Genomic DNA, 21,281 nt, shown 5'->3' with positions numbered 1-21,281 from the left:
CAAATAGCTTACACACAAGTTAAACATGTTAATGTAATAAAAAAAATATAATTTTAATCAAAAAGTTCTTATTCAATTAACTTAAATGAATATTCGTATTAGAAATTACTTATAACGAAATTATTAAGGCTGCTGCTAATAGAGTCGACTTTGTGGATCGTAGGTACATACATATATCTACTGCGGTTGTTATCGCTACAACGTCATTAGCATGCAGAGCGTTCCTCGATAACTTGGCTTGGATAGTCGGCGCCATTACCCAGCAAAAGCTGAAAACATTTATTATATTATACGTTATATTTCATTCGCCTAACATACATTCTTGATAGGACTATTACGAGCGTATCGTATATGAAATTATTACTTTTCCAAATTGACTTTCGTATTTACGGAATCAATTCGGGCTTCGGGTTGAGTGCTTCAAGTGTGGAAGCTTTGAGAGCCAGTGCTAATATCACGTTATCTAATGATGATTGAAGTATAACATCTAGTCGGATCGTATCGTTATGTAGGCGGCGAAGTGGCATCGTGTGAATGGACGGGCGCAAGATCGATAGAGCGGTGTGCGCAGGTCCGCTTTGGAACACAGCTGGCGGCTTCGCATCCTTCCGCGAGGCCCGATCCGACACCCGCGTCTCAGTGTCAACCGCGAAGGACCTAAGTGATCTATTTTGTCACGGAAATGTTCCGGTCTGATTGTCGGCGTTAAACGGTACGTATTCTTGATTATTTAAGCCTTAATCACGTCCCTAAATACTAAAGATAATCTCGGACCCACCCGCAAAATGTACGTTAAACCTGTTACACTGTGCCTTACACAACACATAATTTTTTTTTATTATTTGTTTGTTTGTCAACGCTCGCTGTTTTTTACAAGTGTTAGGCAAATACTATAATTCTTTGTTATTATTAAAGAACATTTTTGTTGAAATATTAGTTCAGTTTAAATATCTAAAATTGTAAAGCATTAGTGTTTATCATATGAATTATTTGAATGGCCATTAATGGACTATTAATATTGGTAATCAATATATTATTATCCGTTATATTTAATTAATATCCAGAATATAAAACAAGAATCATTTTTAGGCCAACCGAGTGCGTGGGTTGTAACGCTTACCTAAAGGGCATGAACGCCTACGTCAGAGCTGAACATAGCATTTTATAGATTTACACGATCTGCGTTTTAATGCAACTACCTTTTTCTATAAATAATAGTTTAAATAAAATGATAAATATTTTAATTTAATATTAATTATATTTTTTATGTTAAAATATCCGCTATAGGTACTTTGTCTTGTATTGAGCTATAAATAGATTCAGGTCCCTGTATGGCCTTTATGTTTCTGTATCTAATAATAATAATTTATTTTAAAAAGAGTGTTACGGTATTTATGTTATCTTCTGATCTTTATCATCATTTTTATTTTTAGATGTTAATATATTTAAACTTTTCGTTTTTTACTTTTTTTTATAAATATTTTCCTATTTAAATATTAATCAATTATCTATTCTTAGACTTCTTCGGTGTAACTTTTAGTGCATTTTTTTTTCTTACATAGATGACTAACTATGAATTAGTATGATCTATCAAATGTCTGAAATTTACAGAAGCTACAAATAATCCAAAATTCTACTTGAACCATTTGATTCCAATTATTTAATTATTCTCAATTCAGTGTAACTAAAAAGTATAACGATTATCTTGGTATTAATTTGATTATTAGGAACAGGAAATTGACCCTTAGCCGAAAACGATTCGACCGTAAATAAACCGTTTAATCCGTAGTCGATAGAACAATCGTTATGGAATAAATATTATTATAAAAAATAATTATAATTTGGTGAGTATGTTCCTTTAGTAATTTATATATTAAATAAAATTTTACATTTTATATAAAAAAACAACACATATTTCGCAGAATGACAAATACATGCCTTTGCCTTACGGATTATATAAAATGTCATTACTGCATGTTTAACAACTTTATCATTTCATTTTTCATTCGTTCATTTGACTACTCTGTTGTTTTTGTTTGAACTAATACTGTGGCCTGAATACTGTAATACTGTGACAAATTTTTAAGGATTCATGCACATGACATAAATTTTTTGTACTTGAAACAAATAAAAATAGCTATAATGTTGTTAATTTTCTACAACATTATAAATGAATGAAGATTATATTTGCAAGGACATAGATACATAAGATAGTAGCGGTTGATTTTTGGAGGTAGGGTTTCTTACTGAAAGGAAATATAATACAAATGAAAAAGTCTATATGATAAATAACATTTGTTTACCTAGAAGACAAGCTATGCAACTGCAATATGGATATCCTAACTGTCTAGAAGGACTTAGACCATTAGACAGGTGGTACTTACATGCAAATTATGTCAATAATATTGTGGTACTTCGGGTAGTTAGTTAGGTGCCATTTTAAACGAAGTAAAGCTCAGGCAGTCATAATCGTTGATCTCCAGAAATAAGCTACGCTGAGCAGTGTGGGCTGATGTTGGTAAGACCTCCAGAAAGTATTACGATCCTAAGGGAGATCAAGCGCCCCAAATGATGGATGCTGTAAGAAAAACCTACTAACGTAATTATATAGACCTCCTGCAGTCCATGGCGAAATGGCAAATAAACCTACAGGGATTAATTCTTAGAGAGTCTAGGCAATGTATGTCTTGGGACCTATACCTTTTTCTAACTTTCAAAAAGATAATATATTTTCTACCACAATTCATTGCGTTTTTTTATAATAATGACGCATTTTACTACATCGGTAGTGTATGATATAACCAAATTCAAATAAGAAAAATATTTACCTTCAACAATGTGATTAACAATATTTTTTTATACTTATTCTTAATTTTTGGTGTACCTGGGGGGTCTAGTCGATGTGGCGTAGTAGTAGGCTACGTTTAGTAGTGGGCTTGCGAGTCATGTTATTTATCCCTACTCTACTTTAATGTACAGGGGATCTGGATGGCACAGTGTTACTCTGTTATCAGTTATGAACAGGGGCCCGAGTTTTGTAGCGGACAGTACTTAGTAGTAGGTGGAATCATTGTTCTCAGTAACCTGATGTTCTGTATTACAAATAGTCTGTGTGAGCCTTACTTTTGGATAGAAACCGGAGAGCAGAAGAAGTTGACTTCAGATCATGATAATATCCGTTTTGAAATTTTTACTATTTTCAAACTGCTGTAGTGCACTGGTGAGGTTTTGCACGGAGGCGCATGATTGCCAGAGGCAAGGTTTTGGGTCGCTAGGATAAGCAGTTGTTGATGTAGCCTTGAGTTTTGGAGTCAAGAGTAAGATCACCTCAACTTAAGGGAGCGTCCATAATATTATCAGCGAAGAAAAAATAATTTCTATCTACGTATAATCCATATTATTTTACATTATTGCCTATTGATTGCCTAATCTTGAGAAAAGAGATCTCATATTAAAAAAAATATAAAATTAATTTCCTACTTTTTGAAGTTAATTTAAAGTAAAAAATAATTGTTGATGAAAATGAAGATGACCTATCTTATAATGACATATTATATATTGACATTATAAATGGCCGACGGACATCCTTCTTTTCGTCATGACAATCGACAAATAATTACTCCTCGCAATTATATCACATCTATAATCTTGTCGACAAAACCATGCCTTATTTCATGATATGGTTTTAACAAAAACAATTTTTATTTAATACCATGCCGTAGGAAAGATGCATTAACTACGGTTACATTTTTTTTATTTCTCTCTTTAACACTATGTTAGTGACAGTTTCCATATAAACAATCGCCAATTATTTATAAATTTTTTTTCTCTATAAACTTGGTGATTTTGTAAAAAAATATGAATAACATAAAGAGAAAGCTAAAAATAAGCTTTTATTTAAATATTTCCATATATCGATTCAAAGAATATAGTAAAGTCCTGTTGTTGCTGTTAATATACTCGAAGTTCGTGTAAGGAATCGTTCGTGTTCACAGACAAATATTATTAATATAGCAATGTTACTAATAGACAGATCACATCTTGAATAGAGTTTTTTTTTTTTAATATTTCATTTTCTTACTAAATGTTGACATGATGAGATTGACATTTTTTTCTTAATACCAAATATATAAATAGATATTAATTCCTAAAATTAACTAAAATTTCTGATAATATTTCGAATTACATACTCATTTATATTCATATCGAAAATAAAATAAATAAAATTTCGATATATGTTTTATATAATGTAATTTAGATTTTCGAAGCAATTGTTTAACTTTAGACTATTTAGAACATATTTATTAAAAAACTATACATTTATAAGCTTATATATTAAATTTTGTATTAGAGATTCAATAATAATTTATATTTCCTATACTATAGCTACACTGTACTGTCTTTCTTTGCTAAATACAATAAATAATATTTTAATTATTTAATTAATGAAAGGAGGTAAAAGATATATTTTTTTATATTAATCGATATTGTCTAGATACCACACGTGGATCTTTACCGATGATGGCGAGATAAAAGCCGGACAAACAAAAATGATTTTACATGTATTTTAGTTATACTTAAGCTAGTTTCTCTTGTACCTTTGTTAATCAAAACTTTGGCAGGAAACCTGCATGTTTCTAAAATTCTGACATATGTCTAAAATCTCTTCCTTAATAACAGAGGATGCCATTGTTTTGACATTTACGGAAGTTACAGCTTGACATTATGTTTCATTTGTGATAGGTATGTTCTGTTAAAGACTAGTCATAATACTGAGGTTTTATTATTACATTTTAATTATTTTCTAATAATTATATCAGCTAGCATTTGTTTGCATTGATACAGGATTGCTTGGATTCGTAGCTTTAACTCAATAACTATTTTCAATATACCTACTATTTATGATAACTATAATATTTATTTAAAAGTTTATTAAAACTTAATTAAAAGTTTAACTAAGTTACAATTTTTATTTTCAATATATTAAAGATAGCTTTGGTAATAAACAATAAACATACATAAATATTCAAAAGTAAATCCGTACACGTAAATATATAGAAATAATCAAACTGACCTAAGTACGGCCTTGCATACCAATTCATAGTAATTATTTTTTCAGATGTAATGAGTCGTATTTACTGGCGACAGGCTCTGTGGGCGCTGGCGTTGTATACCACGCTGGCGCCCTCGCAAGCCGATGGAAACATAGGTATCATGAGAATTACTTATAATTAATTATAATTTGCAACCACATAACAATAATCGACTTTTTTTAACTTTAAAATGTTATTCTTTACCAGGTTGCTTGTTTAGCTCATCCCTTTGTCTAGAGGGAGTGGAGTGGTGCTATGATGGTAAGTAAACAATTAAAACAATAATATATATTTTTAACAATAATAAAACCGACTGCATTTTTGTCTATAAATAGTAACAGTATACGAATAATTAAAAAAATAATAGAATTCGATTCGATAAATGACTCCGTAAAAAGAAAAGAAAACACAAACGAATTCATAATTTCCTTATATTAAAGTTTGTTAATAATCATGTACTAAGCATAGAGTTAAAGAGTAATTAATTTTGTTTTTCTTCTAGATTTTGCATTTGGAAAATGCATACCGGTGTATGACAATGATCCTGAAGAGGGATCCCTCTATCAGTAAGTGCTAAGTTTTGTACTAAGTGTGTAAAATTTATCTAAAAACGTGAAACTTGGATGAAAAATGTATATGGAAATCGGTTTTCAGGCTTCTGTTTATAAGTTAGAAGGCGCCGTTACGGTGTTTATCAGTGGGATGTAACTTACATATTCAAATTGCTACCATTAAACATATAAGAAAACATTTTAAATTATGAAGTCTACCAGAATTAATATAATTAACTGTATGATCAGGTATGATATGAGTTCGAATCAGCTGCAATGGTTCGAGAGAGAGCTGCAGCAGCTCGCGACGCGCGGTTACCGCTGGGAGCATGCGTACACGCAGTGTGTGCTGCAAAGCATGCTCTATGCCATGCGTCATCATATGTACGTACCTTGAAATATCGATCTGTATGTCAAATTTTGGTTGAATAACATTTATTTTTTATGAAAAAGCGTGTCTTTCGGTTACTTAGTAAGTAATAAATAATAGATTATTATTATTAATTAAAAAGCCTCTAAGGGGTCATTTTATTTTTTAATAATATTCTGATATTTATAAAACGCTTTGTCGCAATGTATATCTTTATATTTAAAATATTTTCGGGGCAGGGATCCAGCGAACGTAAATTCCAAGCTATGTGACCATTTTGCGGATCCAAAGGTAAATCCTGAACCTACCGGTGAAGGAGAAGAAACCCTAGAGGTAAGCTAATGCATTACATATTACTTTAAATGTTTATACATTTATATGATCTTTTATAAAGGTTATATTATTTTATTTTGCTTTTATAATGGTTACTTTGTGTTTTACTATTCAGATTGAACCTGACGAAACAGCTTATGTACGATTTACGCCAAATTCACAAATATCCGATTCTGATTATGCTAATGAAGTATATAATCCGCCATTTGTTCCGGAAAACGACCCAACTGAATACTTAGTACCTAAAGGTTTGTGCAAAATATTATGGATTTATTTATTATTTATTAAAACACCAGGTTACTTAAGTTTTATTAGTTTAAATGATTGACATGAATGATTTGTATATAGGAGAAACACCAATTAACAATGAGCCAATACAACCAGACGAAGAAAATCCAAGCGATAAAATAAGAGACCTTATGCTTATGAGTGGGATCGAAGAATCTCCAGTCATTATGCCTTTTGAGGGATTCAGAGAACGCCTTCAAGAGGAACAGAAAGCAAGAAATCTTGGTACTCAAAACATCGTACCCGACGGTTTTGTGGATAAAGAGAAAAAATCACTGGCAGAGACTAAACATGATTTGAAGTCTTTTACTGAAAATAATGAGTTCCCTGATGAGGAGCGTCTGGGGGCTCATTTCCGTAAATTTAAGACCAAGCCGCCGCCGTTCACTGCAGAGTATCTTACTGGCAATCGATTCTCACCATTAGACGCTGAAGTTCGCTCGAATGCATTGGAGAAGTATAAGCAAAGTTTCGCAGAGAAGAATTTTCCTTTTGAATATGAAAATCCAGGTGATATTCAAGAACAAAGAATCTATTTTGATGAAGATGGTGATGAGTTTTCCATTGACACAGGTAGCGGCGATCTGGACCCGTATCACTTGAAAGGTTAGTAAAGTTAAATATTCTTGTATCCAAAATTGATATTAATTTTATTAATATTAATATATATTTCACAGATCCTTCTAAAGCTAAGAATTCCAAAAATATGGAATATTTGATTAACTACTGGCGTGAGTTATTTGGCTCAAAGTTGAAACCACAAGGCAATTTGTATGCCGAGGGTGGACCCTTAAAACCTGATGAATTACAAGGTAAGGTCAAGCCATTAAAAGAAAAACAAAGTGGGATATAATTTAAGTTATATATTTATTTTATTATAGGCACTACATTAGAGCTGAATCACCACCCTCTATAATAAGACTTAACTCGGTGACAAATTTTGTACAGCTTTGTATACTGTTACAAATATTTTTGTTTCAAATTGTTTTGTTTTTATTTCTTTATTATACCTAGACATTATTAGTACGAGAAACTCCGTCCGAAAACGAAAATCATACCGAACTAAGCTGTTACAAATACCAACGATGTTTCAGGTGAAAATTCGAAATTTTATCTGTCGGAAGATTTTCAAGATTTGCTTAATAGAGAATGGGGCTTTAAGCGTAGGGAAAGAGATGATGTTAAAAAGCCTGGGCCGCGTCTGGACGCGAAAACCTTAAAGATATTGTACAACAATAAATCGGTGACAGGTTAGTGTCACGGTGGCCTGAGATAACTGTTTTAGACTCGATGTGCCCTACAATGATTTCCAATTTACGCTAATTTGCGTTCGATAAAAACAATGAAATCGTTTTAATTTTCTGGATTAATGCACTGCCACGTCGTACCTAGAATATCCGCACTAAATGTTTCCCTGAAAAGCACACTGTCTTATAATAATTAATATAACACAAAACGCATGAAACTCTGTCGTTCTCCCTTTACACAATAAACGTATATGATGTATTTATTTTCTTTATATTTAATTATTATTTATATGTTGTATTATTTTACTTTTTTTATTATCTTATGTTATCACTTCAAAAGCTAAAATATACATGTGCCTATTATTTTCAACTTCCTGGCTTGAGTTGTTTTAAGAAAAAAAAAATACAATGGCTATTTTAAGTAATAAGTTGATGTAAGTAAATCTTAGCTTTGGTGTGCGAAAACGACGTAACAATATTTTTAAGTATTCGATATGACACCGTCGCCGCTAGCAGAGGTAAAAATAAAAATATATCAAAAATTGAGTGATCATTCGATCGCTGTATGAAATTGTTATTGCTGTTCGTTTTTAATTCATCTGTCATTACTTTAACGGAGACCTAATTTGTCCCAAAGTTTTGTTGTCAATTAATTTCAATATATGCAACTTTTTTCTTGATGTGACGGTTGCCATTTATGATTTCGAACAAAGTCTATGTATTTGTATTTTACAGCTCAAGAAGCTTCCAGCAAGCAAAATCCAATCAAAGCTAACCACGATCACAACGACTATGAATACGACCCCTCGTACGCTTTCGTCGAGTTGCATACTAGGTATTTTTATAACACATGCATATAATACAAATAGTGCCGAAAATATTGCTTGCCTCAAATGCTTGAATGTAAACGCTTACAATCTTGCCTCAGGTTCCTTACAAATTGGGAGAAAGGCATGGCTTTCATCGGAAGACTTGAAGAAATGCTGGGCTTAGAAAAAAATACTTTTACAAATCCTCGGTAATTTATCGTCACTGTTGTTAATTGCTATGTGTATTTAATATACATATATTATGAACATGATTTGAATACAATTTTGATTGCAGAGTTGATCCAAGTGAAGTAACATTTAAAGTTGAAAAAAATAGTAAGGGATATGATGCGGTTGAAGTCGGAAGGCAGATTGGTAATGTTGTTCAAAGTCACAAATTATTTTACACTTATCCTATTAAAGATTCGATTATCAAGGTAAATATTTATATTGCAGATGCGATTAAGGACAAAGTGTGGAAAGAAACAGGAGCTCAAATAAAATCTATTGGGGTTGGGGATCGAGTAAGTTTCCTTATAATATTAAAATTAAGATTATTTATTTTTAGATTTTTATTATTTTTTTTATTTACAGAGCAAACATGCTATCATCCGACATACTGATATTCAAGAGCCTCAATTCTTAGGCTTACAATTACCAGTTCTTCTTGCACTCGTGGGTAGTTTATCAGTTCTCATCGTGGGTGCTGTGGTGTTCGCAATTTTACTCAAAAGGGACATGAGTAGTAAGAGGAAAATGCAAGGTCTCTCATCTGCAGCAGAAATTGACGCCGAAGCTACTAGAGACTACCAGGTTAATTTCAATATGAATGCTTATTAAAAATCGTTTAAATTGAATAGCTTATGTATCTTACGGAATATATTATTAATTTTTAATCAACCCTTATGTTAGGAGCTTTGTCGCGCTCGTATGTCGGGAAAGTGGACGGGACAGCCGACAACCGCTGCGCCTACACACCCAACTGAGACGCCGCAAAGAATTACCTCACTATCCAGGGATCCCGACGGTCATTCACCATCAACACGATCCAGTACTTCATCGTGGTAAGCGATATTTTAACAAAATTGACAAACTGAACAAGTAATTAATTTTGACGTCTGACAAGTTCGCGCTAGACCACCAATTTTACCAAACTAAAATCACTATTAGATTTAGGAAGTTAAATATGGTATTTGATTTAAGAAAAAATTATGTATAGTTTTTTCTTTATTATATAGATAGGCGGAAGAGCAAATGGGGCGCCTGATGATAAGTGGTCACCTCTACCCATAGACAATGACACTCTAAGAAATATTAACCATACCTTACATCACCAATGCGCCACCAACCTTGGGAACTAAGATGTTATGTCCCTTGTGCCTGTAGTTACACTGGCTCACTCACCCTTCAAACCTGAATATCTGATGAGTGGGTGGTACCTACCCAGACGGAATTACACAAAGCCCTACCACCAAGTAATAGTGTATATATATTAATAATAATAAGCATTGTAACAGGAGTGAAGAGCCGGCGTTGACGAACATGGACATTTCAACTGGACACATGGTGCTGGTGAGTGTATTATTATTTTAAAGTATACATGTACATGTACATGTGTTCGTTTATTTTACTTGTTATATTTTATGAATTTTTGAACAATGTTATATTATAAGTGAGTAATCATATTTTTTGATATTCAAGGCATATATGGAAGATCATCTCCGCAACAAAGACCGCCTTGAACAAGAATGGAGAGCGCTGTGTGCGTACGAAGCCGAACCATGCGCTACTGTTGCTGCCCTTAAACCTGACAATACTGGGAAGAACCGCTACGCTGATGTGCTGCCGTATGATCATTCGCGCGTTACACTGAACACCCTGTCTAACCACCTCGGATCTGATTATATCAATGCTTCTACTATTGTAAGAGGGGCAAATTTTATCGTTTATATATTTTTTAAGAACAATAATGTGATATTTATGGAGTACTAAATCCTTTTATAGACTGACCACGACCCACGCAACCCGGCATACATCGCTGCAGCTGGTCCCTTGGCTCAGACAGCACCCGACTTCTGGCAGATGGTATGGGAGCAGGGCAGCGTTGTGATGGTGATGCTTACTCGACTTACAGAAAACGGCCAGCAACTTTGTCATCGATATTGGCCTGAGGAAGGATCGGAACTCTATCATATCTATGAAGTAAGATTTTTTACTTCAATTGCTCACCTATAATTTTCTTATATTAAAAATAGTAAAAAAATAGTAAATAAAGACAGACTTTCAAATTATTTATTACTGTTATTCAGGTTCATCTCGTGAGCGAGCATATCTGGTGCGATGACTACCTCGTCCGAAGCTTTTATCTGAAGAACCAGCGCACCGGCGAAACACGTACTGTCACGCAATTCCACTTCTTATCCTGGCCCGAAAATGGAGTTCCCGCATCTACCAAGGCATTGCTCGAATTTAGAAGGTAACAAATTGTAATAAAATTAAGAATTAAATTTTTATGATGCTCAAAACAGACTATGTTAATTTAATTTAAATTTATTATCAATTATATAGTACAGCAATGATAAATATCAGTGTCAAGTGATGGCTGGTTTGTTATGATAGTATTTCCATAGGTTTGGAATTGAATATTATTAGTATGTTAACAATCTATCTATAATACTAATTATAATAATTTAATTATTTTATTTTATTTTCAGAAAAGTTAATAAGTCCTATCGCGGTAGATCCTGTCCGATAGTAGTCCACTGCAGGTAAGATTTACCAGTTTCTTTTAATTCGTTTAAGCGTTACCGACCTCTAAACATTAGTATATAAACAGTAGTAATTCAGGAGACAACAAGATATACCTACTTGACCGAAGCTTAGCCGAAGATTGACGAGTTTTTCTATTTTATAAAATAGGCAGGCGCACGAGCAAATGGTCCACTTGATGGTGAAGGTCACCATTGCCTACAAACATTGGTGCCATAAAAAATGTATACCATTCTTTAAAACAATAATGGGCCTCCAATTTTGGGAACTAAGATATCGTGTCCCTTCTGCCTGTAGTTACACTGACTCACACACCCTTCAAGCCGAAACACAACAATATTGAGTATTATTGTCTGGTGGTAGAATATGTGTGTAACAGTGCTACCTATCCAAACGGTCAGGATGATGGAAATAATGTTTATTGTTCACTAGCTGCTACCAGCCCGTTTCGCTGGGTATAAATAAAAAGGAGGAGGATCAACGGAATTCAAACAAAATAGTAGCTTATGACCATTTAAGTACGGTTCCGCATCGATTGGTCATATTCACGAACCGATATTGTCAGTAGTTTTCACGGCTTCGGCTCTCGGCTTAAGATCTCGTGCTCGGTGGTAAAGATAATATCAAACAGTAACTGTCAACGACACTCTTTCGCAGAATATATAATTCATAAAATTTTTGTCATTAAAACAAATAATTAATCGTATGAATTTCATTTTCTTTGCAATCATCTTATTTAATCGTTTTATATATTTAAAATCAATACAATAGATTTTATCTTAATTACTTATAGCTATAAGTATTTAAACTTTGATATATTATGATTAGACAATACAAGATAAGAAGTACTTTAGTAGCGTTTATCCTTATTGTTTTATAATAACCATACGTTTACTAATTCATTTAAATATCATATTCTATACTTCCCCGTTTGATTAGCGACCTTATATGGGTGCAGTTTTGAGAACTGCTTAAAAGCCAGGTCTGCCAAATAAAAAGGTTTAATGGTTTTTCTGTCGATAAATTTTCAGCAAATATCACGGCCAAATTTAGTTGTAGTGTTTACACTCCGTTACCTCTAAAGTAATTAAGACCTGTAATTCAGTCCTGCATCTGAGCTCTTACCGGTCGCGGTTTTGGTGTCCAATTCCATTTGAATTATGAGAGGGAATAGAAATAATATTTGTATTTGCGCACACAAACTTATGCAAGTCGCACATATATAATACGCAGTTAACTATTTTCTTGTCGTGGCCGAAATCGCTTGAGAATATCATCATATAAGTAAATTTATTATGTATATTTTATGTATATCTTGGTAATTTTTTCTATTCTCTTGTCGGTAGTCTTTTATTCTTTCATGTTTTCCGTTTATTTTTGTAAGAACTAATAATATATAATAGAAAATTGTTTAACATAGGATCGAGATAGTTACCATATTTAGGTTTTTATATTTATTTTAAGCGATGGAGCTGGGCGGACGGGTACTTACTGCTTGATCGACATGGTACTGAACCGCATGGCAAAGGGTGCAAAAGAGATAGATATAGCGGCGACACTCGAGCACATTCGCGACCAACGCACGCGCACCGTAGCTACCAAACAACAATTCGAATTCGTTCTAATGGCTGTGGCTGAAGAGGTAAATTATTGCGCAATATTTGACATAACTTTATCATCCTCAACTCATCGATATACAGATATCCTCTACAAAGTGGCGGTTTGTAAAGAATTATTCTTCAAGCATTTAATTTAAATGTTAAATAAATTATCATCGTGCAGGTACACGCAATACTCAAGGCTTTACCGGCGCATTTGCAACAGCTACAAGAGAAAAAGGACAAGGAAAAAGAAAAGGAGAAAGAGAAAGAAAAAGAAGGCAACGACAAGGAGAAACCCAACTGAACCAGGCACTACTCACGCGACCACGACTTTGTTACTTAAAATAATTAGCGCCGGCTCTAGCTTTAAACGTTTGCACAATTAAATAGGAATAACAATGATGGCCACATTTACTCGTTAAAGAAATAGTTAAAAAAGCATAAAAAATAAACTAGAGTCGACACTGGTTATAGAAGTTACTTTAATCATAATTATTATCGTTCGGAAATGTTTATTCCATTCAAGTTGGGAATCAAGATTCATATTTAAGTAAATATATATCAGGTAGAGTATAAAATGTTTGGCCTCTATTCTTGATTCAAATTCTGATTCTCAACTTGAAATTATTTATTGGATAATTAAGTAGAATGAATAACTTCTTTTGCTTATCGCTACGTTGTTTCAAGACAATGTTTACATTATATTCCTATTATCGATATCAATGTTATATTTTATTGATGTACGCAAATGGACCGTATAATATTTAAAGTTTAATTCGTGTCTTACTTTTCCAAGGTTCTCATTAGGTTATATAAAAAAAAAGAAAATATTTCTATACATTACGTTCAGAGAGCCTACAAAATTAAAGTATTTTCTTAAACGAGTACATATTATACTTGTAATTTACGAAGATATAAATTCTTTATAGGGATCATTATAGTCAATTTATCCGGTGTCTATAAAACTGACCTATCCATTTTCTACGTATAAAAAACATATTTTAACCACTGTTTTAAAATTAATTTTGATTATTCATAATTACTATATCATAAAAATCAGGGATAACAAAGTACGATGTTTTAATGTATTTAAAAGATATATTTAACGTTTTGAAATGGAATTCTTTGATGTGTACAAAACGCTTCGTTATAATAGTTTGAATCTAGTCAGTAATACATTAATAATTGTTAACTATTATTCATCGATCGATTTGTTATTATTAAAGAACATTTGTGTAATATTAACTTTATATGTTATATTGTGGTATCAAATTTTACATATGTACCTATGTACTTCGTTAGCGTCTAGTTGCTGCTATTTTTGTAATAAAATAATGAGGAGAGATATTCTCAAACGGACATTGGCTTCGCCGAATCATATCCCGAAAAAAACGGTATACCTGATAAATTTAATCAGATAAAATTATGAGATAAAAAATATTTACAGACTAGCAGAAACAATAGAGATCGTAGTACTTATCTGTGTACGATTTACATATAATATTATTATATTTATTGCAAACTATGGAAAATGTAAAAAAAAAATACCATAAATGATTGTAGTTTAGACTTAAGAGAAAATATATTTAACCGTATTTCTGTATGAAATTATATGTAGTTTTTATGTGAATTATTGAATGGTGGATTTGATTACCTATTAAAACTTTACAGGTGAAAATTGCCCACATACCTCCATTTCAATTTCTTTCTATCCTTATTTTCTTCATTTTATTTTTCTATTATCTTTTCAATAGACGCTTACATAATATTTCTGTTTAATAAGATGTTCATTGATTTTGCTTACTTTAACCTTCTGTTGCAATATTATAACTTTAAAATCATTGTTTATCAGTTCACAAAGAGTTCGATGGAGTCAAAATATCATGAAGGTACTTCTTCATTATTGGAAAAAAATTCAAGCGGTTTGCTTGTATTGGCTACCTTATTGTAAGTGGTCATCTTCGCCTATAGAAACGAAAATTGCAAGAACTCAAGAAGTACAAGCTATTCTTCACATCGTCAATACAACTGGACTTAAGATAGTATATCCCCTGTGCCTATTATGACACTGTTTCTTATTCTTCGAAACCAATCACAGAATAAAGGTAGGAATTATTGTTTATAGGTATTTTACAGTTGACTGATACTACTTTGTCTACCTATTCAGATTTTACCCTCGCTGGCGGTCTACAGGGAGTTATCTATCTATCAGTTATCCTACAGCAGTGCTTGGACATTAAATCAACTAAATTTATCAAAAGTACATACGTTAAATAAATCCCAGAATAAGTAAAACAATATTAATGGTTATCGTTACAAAAACAATAACAACTCATAATAACCCTATAGCTGGGCAGAGAGGAACAGCCTTTTGAAAAGGTTGGTTATTGTTAATGGATTAAATGTGTCAAAAAAACAAATTCGTAAGCTGTTATTTTTAACATTTCACTTCGCAACAAAATTTTAATTTCAATATATCTTTTTGTTCCATTTGACAACATGCGTTACAAATTTCCCCAATTAGTTATAGATGGTGATACCATTTAGTAAAATGTAAATTTAACAGAAATGATCTTCTATATTTAACGTGTAACCAATCCTTAAACAAGTACACTGCTTAAGATACCAATTTAACTTAATACTTAAGTATCTACAAGAGTTTGGTAGAAAAACTCAAAAACATATAAAGTATAAAGATTGTTTTTGTAAAATATAATAAAATTATCTGTATACATGACTAGAAATTAACTACTTTTATTAAAAATATTAATAAATTAAAGCGGAATAAGTTAAACATCAATACGGGCTATTCTCCATTCGGTTAGACTTTACTTAGTAATCTTAATGTATATATCTAATCATCTTTTATTGTTTATCTTAAAACATGTACTCAAGTTCACGTGTAATACACATGAGTACTGAAAGCATTCGAAATTGAATCTTAAAACAAACAATTAAAATTGAAATTTCAGTTTATATGCTATTTATGGTATACAACAGCGACCAAGCATTATGTTTACAGCGGAACTGTCCTGTTTACGGACTGCCCATCTGTCACCATACCACCAGATAGCTGTCTTATAAAACCACTCAATAGGTAGTAGGTCATGAAATATTATATATGAAATGAAATTTCAAAACATCAGCTTGTTCATATTTTTATATTTTTGTTATATAATTTGTAGGTACTTATTGGACAAATGGAACGCGAAGCGGCATGGTAGTGCTCTACTTGGTCTTTACAATAATCGCGTTTTAGTTTTTTTTTAAATGGGTATATAAATGATCAAATGACCCAACTGATGATAAGTAGTCACTACCGCCCATAGATATTTGCGTTGTTAAAAATTATTAACCGTGTCTTACATTCTTAAAGGTGGAAATTAAGATGTTATGTTCCTTATTTATAAGACACATTGGCTTACTCACTATTCAAACCAGAACACAACATACTAAGTATTGCTGTTTGGTGGTAGAATATGTGATGCCAGTGTGTTATTTACTAAGTCGCCTGTACAAAAGCCAACCACCGAATATAAAATGAAGTTTGATTCTTTATGCAACAAAAAAGTTCTTACTTAATTAAAAAACTTAATTAACAAATGTCCTAATTTAAGTGTAAAAAACATAGTCTCTGTACTTATATATGTAGATTAACATAGCTATTGTTATACGAGTTTATATTATAATAAGTAATAACTCATTCGATTATGTGTTGTTGAACGAGTGTGTCATAGACAAAATACTCAAATACTGAGAATCTCCATGTTTGTTATTTGAAGTTGACAATAATTAACTTGACAGCAGTGCTAGTGTCTTATAGACTAGTAGTGAGAAGTGTCAATCGTCGAGACTGGAATTAGAAACAAGTTAAAATTAAGATTTTTGCGAACAATTAAATCCAAATAGTTTTAAATAGTACTTAAATTTTCATATTTATATTACATCCCGTGTTAACATCTACATACACAAAATGATTAACGGCCGAGCATTACATTTTGTTTTCAAAGTCGCTGACAGAACCCTTACAGCCAAATTTTACAGGGAAATTTTGGGGATGAAGGTAAGATATAATTATATTACTAGAAGTATTGCTATTTTAAATTCAGTTGGTCTAGAAAAACATTTACATAATGAGATATTCTTTGTAATAATGTAACACAAGCCGGTTTAACGGAATTATTCAAGGACAAACGAATCTTATTGCGACAGCGATTACATTGCTAGAACTAATCGCCGGTCATTATGTATGACCAACACAAATTTCTGTAAATTATCTTAGTGGAATTGACAAAATGCTTAAGATAAATTCACCAAATACATACACTATAATAAATATTATATAAAATAAATAAATTAATTATAAATAATATAACTACCTATCTTGTTTATTTTAGGTTTTACGTCATGAAGAATTTAGTGAAGGCTGTGAAGCGGCATGCAATGGGTAATTAAAAAATAATTACTATAATGTTCCAAGTAATGTAGCATAATTTACACAAATACAATTAAATTAATAAAAATGTCACCCCCTAGTGTAGACTCTTTATATCCCTCATAATAGCTGTTCAAGTTGAAATGTTGCATTTCATTAAAAAAACGTATGCTTCAATATGTGTCATTTAGAATAAATTAAATTTTATAGTTAAGTATAAATTTTCAGACCCTATGCTAACCGTTGGAGTAAAACTATGATTGGTTATGGTCCAGAAGACACACATTTTGTTGTTGAATTAACTTACAACTATGGAATAACATATTATGAACAAGGAAATGACTTCCTGGGTCTGACAATCCAGTCTAGTGAAAGCTTGAAGAGAGCCGCTGCAGCTAACTGGCCAGTCAAGGAACAGAACGGTTTAAAATATGTGGAAGCACCTGGCGGATACAAATTCTACATAATTGATAAACCACAACCAGTTGACAAAGGTTAGTAGTTTATATACATAACCTTTAAGAATACAAATATATTTAAGTAGTTCTATGAATATTAAACAAATATATAGCTAGTTATCAAATTTTTGATTCAATTTCTGATTAAACATTTTACTATTAAAACTTGTAACATCAGATTTCAAAGTCTAATGAATTATTTACAGTATATTGTTTAAATGTTTGTTTTGAAATCACGATGAGTAAAATATTTTTATGCAAGTCACTATAATAATCAAATGGTACTTTGTATATTTCATAATTTTTTTATGACAGGTGATAATATGCAAGTCAACAACTAATAAGTATCTAATTCTATATTTCTTTATCATTGATATGATCTCAGAGTTTTATCTTTCCATTGGAAAATTTTATCAAATGTCTCACGTATCATGTGATTATAATCTTCAATTTAATATTAATATGTAATCTGATATATTGAATGATAGATTGAATTAGATAAAAAATAGTTTATGCAATTACCATAGGGATTCTTTATTGTTCTCTTGTCTTTATGTTAAAGAAAATAAACTGTCTAAGAAGTGTAACACTTAAATTGAACACATTTGACTTTCAAATTATGCTGTCTTTTATTTATTTATTTATTTATTTATAAATAATACTTCATATGACTTTAAATAATTTCATTTTATAGTAATATTATTAAATTATTTTTTTTAGTTATTAGTGTATGTAAGAATTTTTTGAAGGCAGACATTCAAATGTATCTGATGGTAATTGGTCACCACTGCCCATGAACATTATTACTTTAAGAAATATGAAACATTCCTTTCATCACCAATGCTCTATCAACCTTGCTAAGTTGTTATGTACCTTATGTCCGTAGTAATACTGGCTCACTCTTCCAAACTCACTCATAGAATATCTGATGACTACTTATAAAGACATGCTTGCACAAAGCCTTACCACCAAGTACAAAGTTTATGGCTGCACCGCCTAGGTTATGTTTTCAAAATCTCTATCTGCTGAGTTGTCTGGAATGGATAGCTAATTTGCCATTAGTTTGCCTTTTGTAAAACACATTATTTTTCTAAATCGTAGTGGTGTACAATAAAGTATATTAATTAAAAGATTATAGGATAATGTTGTTATTATATTGTGATATTTGGTTAATTCTCTAAGAATATTAATGTGAATATTTTATTTTTCAGATCCAGTTGTCAAAGTGTCTTTGGCAAGTTCAAATTTAGCAAAGTCTATTGATTATTGGAATGGACTTTTAACACTGAAGATCTTTGAGAAATCAAACAAGTCTGTACTCCTTGGGTTTAGTGAAGATCAAGCTAAGCTTGAATTTGTTGATATTGGTGAGTAAATTTTGATGTATAGCCAAACAAATTACATGCTAGACATGCAAGCATAGATAATTGATTATATATGCAAAACAGATTTTGTATAGTATTCTGTATGCTAGTAAAGATGTATTGTTGCCTGGGAAACACATAAAGTTGTTTGTTACTGCATCAATCTGATAAGTATATTGTTGTCTGGTCATACTTTAAACCTTAATACATTGAGATTAGGTGCCATAGCCGATTTTCGTTCCTTAGGATATTAGTGAACTCACTCTGTCAACCTTACTACAGATATACATACTTTTTAATATTGTTTTACAATAAAAAACTAGCACCAGTTTAATAATTAATAATTATTTTTAAATGCTTTAAACTTACAAAAAGTATAATTGTCTGCTAAAAAGATTTTAATTATATTTTGTACCACACTGTAGTAATATTGCTTAGTTTTTTAAATACTTAACTTAAAATAACATCTATCTATATTTGCAGGTGGTCCAGTAAATCATGCGAAAGCATACGGTCGTATCGCATTCTCCTGCCCCTTCGACGAACAACCAGTCATTGACAAGAAAATTCAAGAGACTAAAGGAAAAATTCTAACTCCTCTCATATCACTCGACACACCAGGAAAGGCTACGGTGCGTGTTATTATACTGGCTGACCCAGACGACCACGAGATCTGCTTCGTTGATGACGAGAGCTTCCGTCAACTCTCGCAAGTTGACCCTGCTAGTGATGCAGATTTGGACAAGTTCATCAAATCGGACAAGTCACGTAACTAAAAAAAAACTAAAATTCTGGGTTGCCATATAAATGATCATTGTTTTAACATAAAATTTCATAAACAAATATTAATAATTGTTTAAAAATCGTGATATATTATAATTATGTTGGAGATTATAATCGAATTGATATTTTTTATAAATAAGTTTTAATTATTGGCAATCCTTAAATTATTATTGCGTAAGTGTAGTATCGAAATATTAAAATATAAGTATTTTTGCCTTATGTGATATTATTATTCTTGGTGGAAGTTTACTTTTAGCATTCCCAATATTAACGTATCTTGTTGTTGCTAAGATTTTTTTACCAGTGTACAAATTTAATTTGCACATTTTATGCACCTTTATTTTCATTGTTGTATTTCAAAATATATATTGTTTAAAATCTTCAATTCTCTTATTTTCTTCTCCTATCCTCGAATCAGAAAACATAAAACGGAATTATCTAGGACTTTAAGTGTTAGTGTGTCAGAATATCCTTACTTAAGTTATAAATATAACCATTGGCTTAATCAACTGAATGGAAGTGATTTTCGAACAAAATTTTGGCCAGTATAAAAAGTTCGACAAATTAATCATGTCATAAAATATAAGAAGGGTTGGTAACACGCAACCCGATAACATCGCGTGAGTGGTGGGCAGTTATCGACAATGTATAAATTGTGTGAAGGTATATTCCAGCAGTAGCGCGAAGCGAACGACTTGATTTTATCGACCAAATAAGTGGGTAGTCGACGGATTGCGAAACGACGGGATCGCGTGTCGTTTGGCCTTTCATAAGTCTAGAATCGTTATTCGTTATTTTGATTTATAAAATACCATCGTTTCGCGTCGTTTTTGTTATAATTTTTTTTTTAAATTAATTATGACCAGAGTGTATTATTACACAATAATATTTTGTTTTTGAAGCACCTGCTACTTGCATATTATACATAACTACTTCGAGATACTGGTATTAATAAAGTATGTGATCCTGCGCCTGATTTTACTCCGGTCGTGTTAGATTTCCGTCCAATCCGCTGCCATCGGCAGCCGACGTGAATGTAATTCGATCAAGAGGACTCTAATATTGATTTATAACATTATATACATTACTCTTAATGTATATAACATTATGTACATTACTCTTAATGTATATAATGTTACAAATCAAATATAAAACTCTTCGATTCGAATAGGCTATATAG

The 21,281-nt window shown here is 31.7% G+C and overlaps 2 protein-coding genes across 3 annotated transcripts; both read left to right on the top strand.

Annotated features, from left to right (window-relative positions):
• Positions 1 to 254: 254 nt before the first annotated feature.
• LOC113399915 (uncharacterized) lies at positions 255 to 14,746 on the top strand. Of its 2 annotated transcripts, XM_026639190.2 has the most exons (23): positions 255 to 712; positions 5,120 to 5,209; positions 5,301 to 5,354; positions 5,596 to 5,659; positions 5,894 to 6,028; positions 6,254 to 6,347; positions 6,463 to 6,595; positions 6,696 to 7,241; positions 7,313 to 7,447; positions 7,730 to 7,885; positions 8,618 to 8,717; positions 8,811 to 8,900; positions 8,987 to 9,066; positions 9,148 to 9,215; positions 9,286 to 9,504; positions 9,604 to 9,755; positions 10,209 to 10,263; positions 10,393 to 10,614; positions 10,696 to 10,893; positions 11,001 to 11,167; positions 11,406 to 11,459; positions 12,925 to 13,102; positions 13,243 to 14,746. In XM_026639190.2, exons 2-23 carry the CDS (start codon positions 5,125 to 5,127, stop codon positions 13,363 to 13,365), a joined length of 3,108 nt encoding a protein of 1,035 aa, XP_026494975.1. In that variant the 5' UTR covers positions 255 to 712; positions 5,120 to 5,124; the 3' UTR covers positions 13,366 to 14,746. The 2 variants fall into 2 exon arrangements, with proteins under 2 accessions (XP_026494975.1, XP_026494976.1); XM_026639191.2 differs by lacking the exon at positions 7,730 to 7,885 and having other exon boundaries at positions 257 to 712.
• Positions 14,747 to 16,780: 2,034 nt separating this feature from the next.
• Positions 16,781 to 20,233, top strand: LOC113399914 (glyoxalase domain-containing protein 4). The gene is made up of 5 exons (XM_026639189.2): positions 16,781 to 17,124; positions 17,459 to 17,508; positions 17,725 to 17,990; positions 19,166 to 19,321; positions 19,802 to 20,233. The coding sequence occupies exons 1-5, from the start codon at positions 17,035 to 17,037 to the stop codon at positions 20,092 to 20,094; spliced, it is 855 nt and encodes a 284-aa protein (XP_026494974.1). The 5' UTR covers positions 16,781 to 17,034; the 3' UTR covers positions 20,095 to 20,233.
• Positions 20,234 to 21,281: the final 1,048 nt, after the last annotated feature.

Source organism: Vanessa tameamea, chromosome 8 (assembly GCF_037043105.1).
Source record: "Vanessa tameamea isolate UH-Manoa-2023 chromosome 8, ilVanTame1 primary haplotype, whole genome shotgun sequence".
Lineage (NCBI taxonomy): Eukaryota > Metazoa > Arthropoda > Insecta > Lepidoptera > Nymphalidae > Vanessa > Vanessa tameamea.
The sequence above is the reverse complement of the archived record's forward strand: the minus strand, read 5'-3'. Positions and strand labels throughout refer to the sequence as shown.

Excerpts from the sequence above, each read along its gene's own strand:
- LOC113399914 (XM_026639189.2), top strand. The coding sequence starts at position 17,035 with ATGATTAACGGCCGAGCATTACATTTTGTTTTCAAAGTCGCTGACAGA. Across the intron at positions 17,125-17,458 it reads GGGAAATTTTGGGGATGAAG|GTTTTACGTCATGAAGAATT; the intron begins GTAAGATATAAT and ends TGTTTATTTTAG. Across the intron at positions 17,509-17,724 it reads TGTGAAGCGGCATGCAATGG|ACCCTATGCTAACCGTTGGA; the intron begins GTAATTAAAAAA and ends ATAAATTTTCAG.
- LOC113399915 (XM_026639190.2), top strand. The coding sequence starts at position 5,125 with ATGAGTCGTATTTACTGGCGACAGGCTCTGTGGGCGCTGGCGTTGTAT. Across the intron at positions 6,029-6,253 it reads TATGCCATGCGTCATCATAT|GGATCCAGCGAACGTAAATT; the intron begins GTACGTACCTTG and ends TTTTCGGGGCAG. Across the intron at positions 8,718-8,810 it reads TTCGTCGAGTTGCATACTAG|GTTCCTTACAAATTGGGAGA; the intron begins GTATTTTTATAA and ends ATCTTGCCTCAG.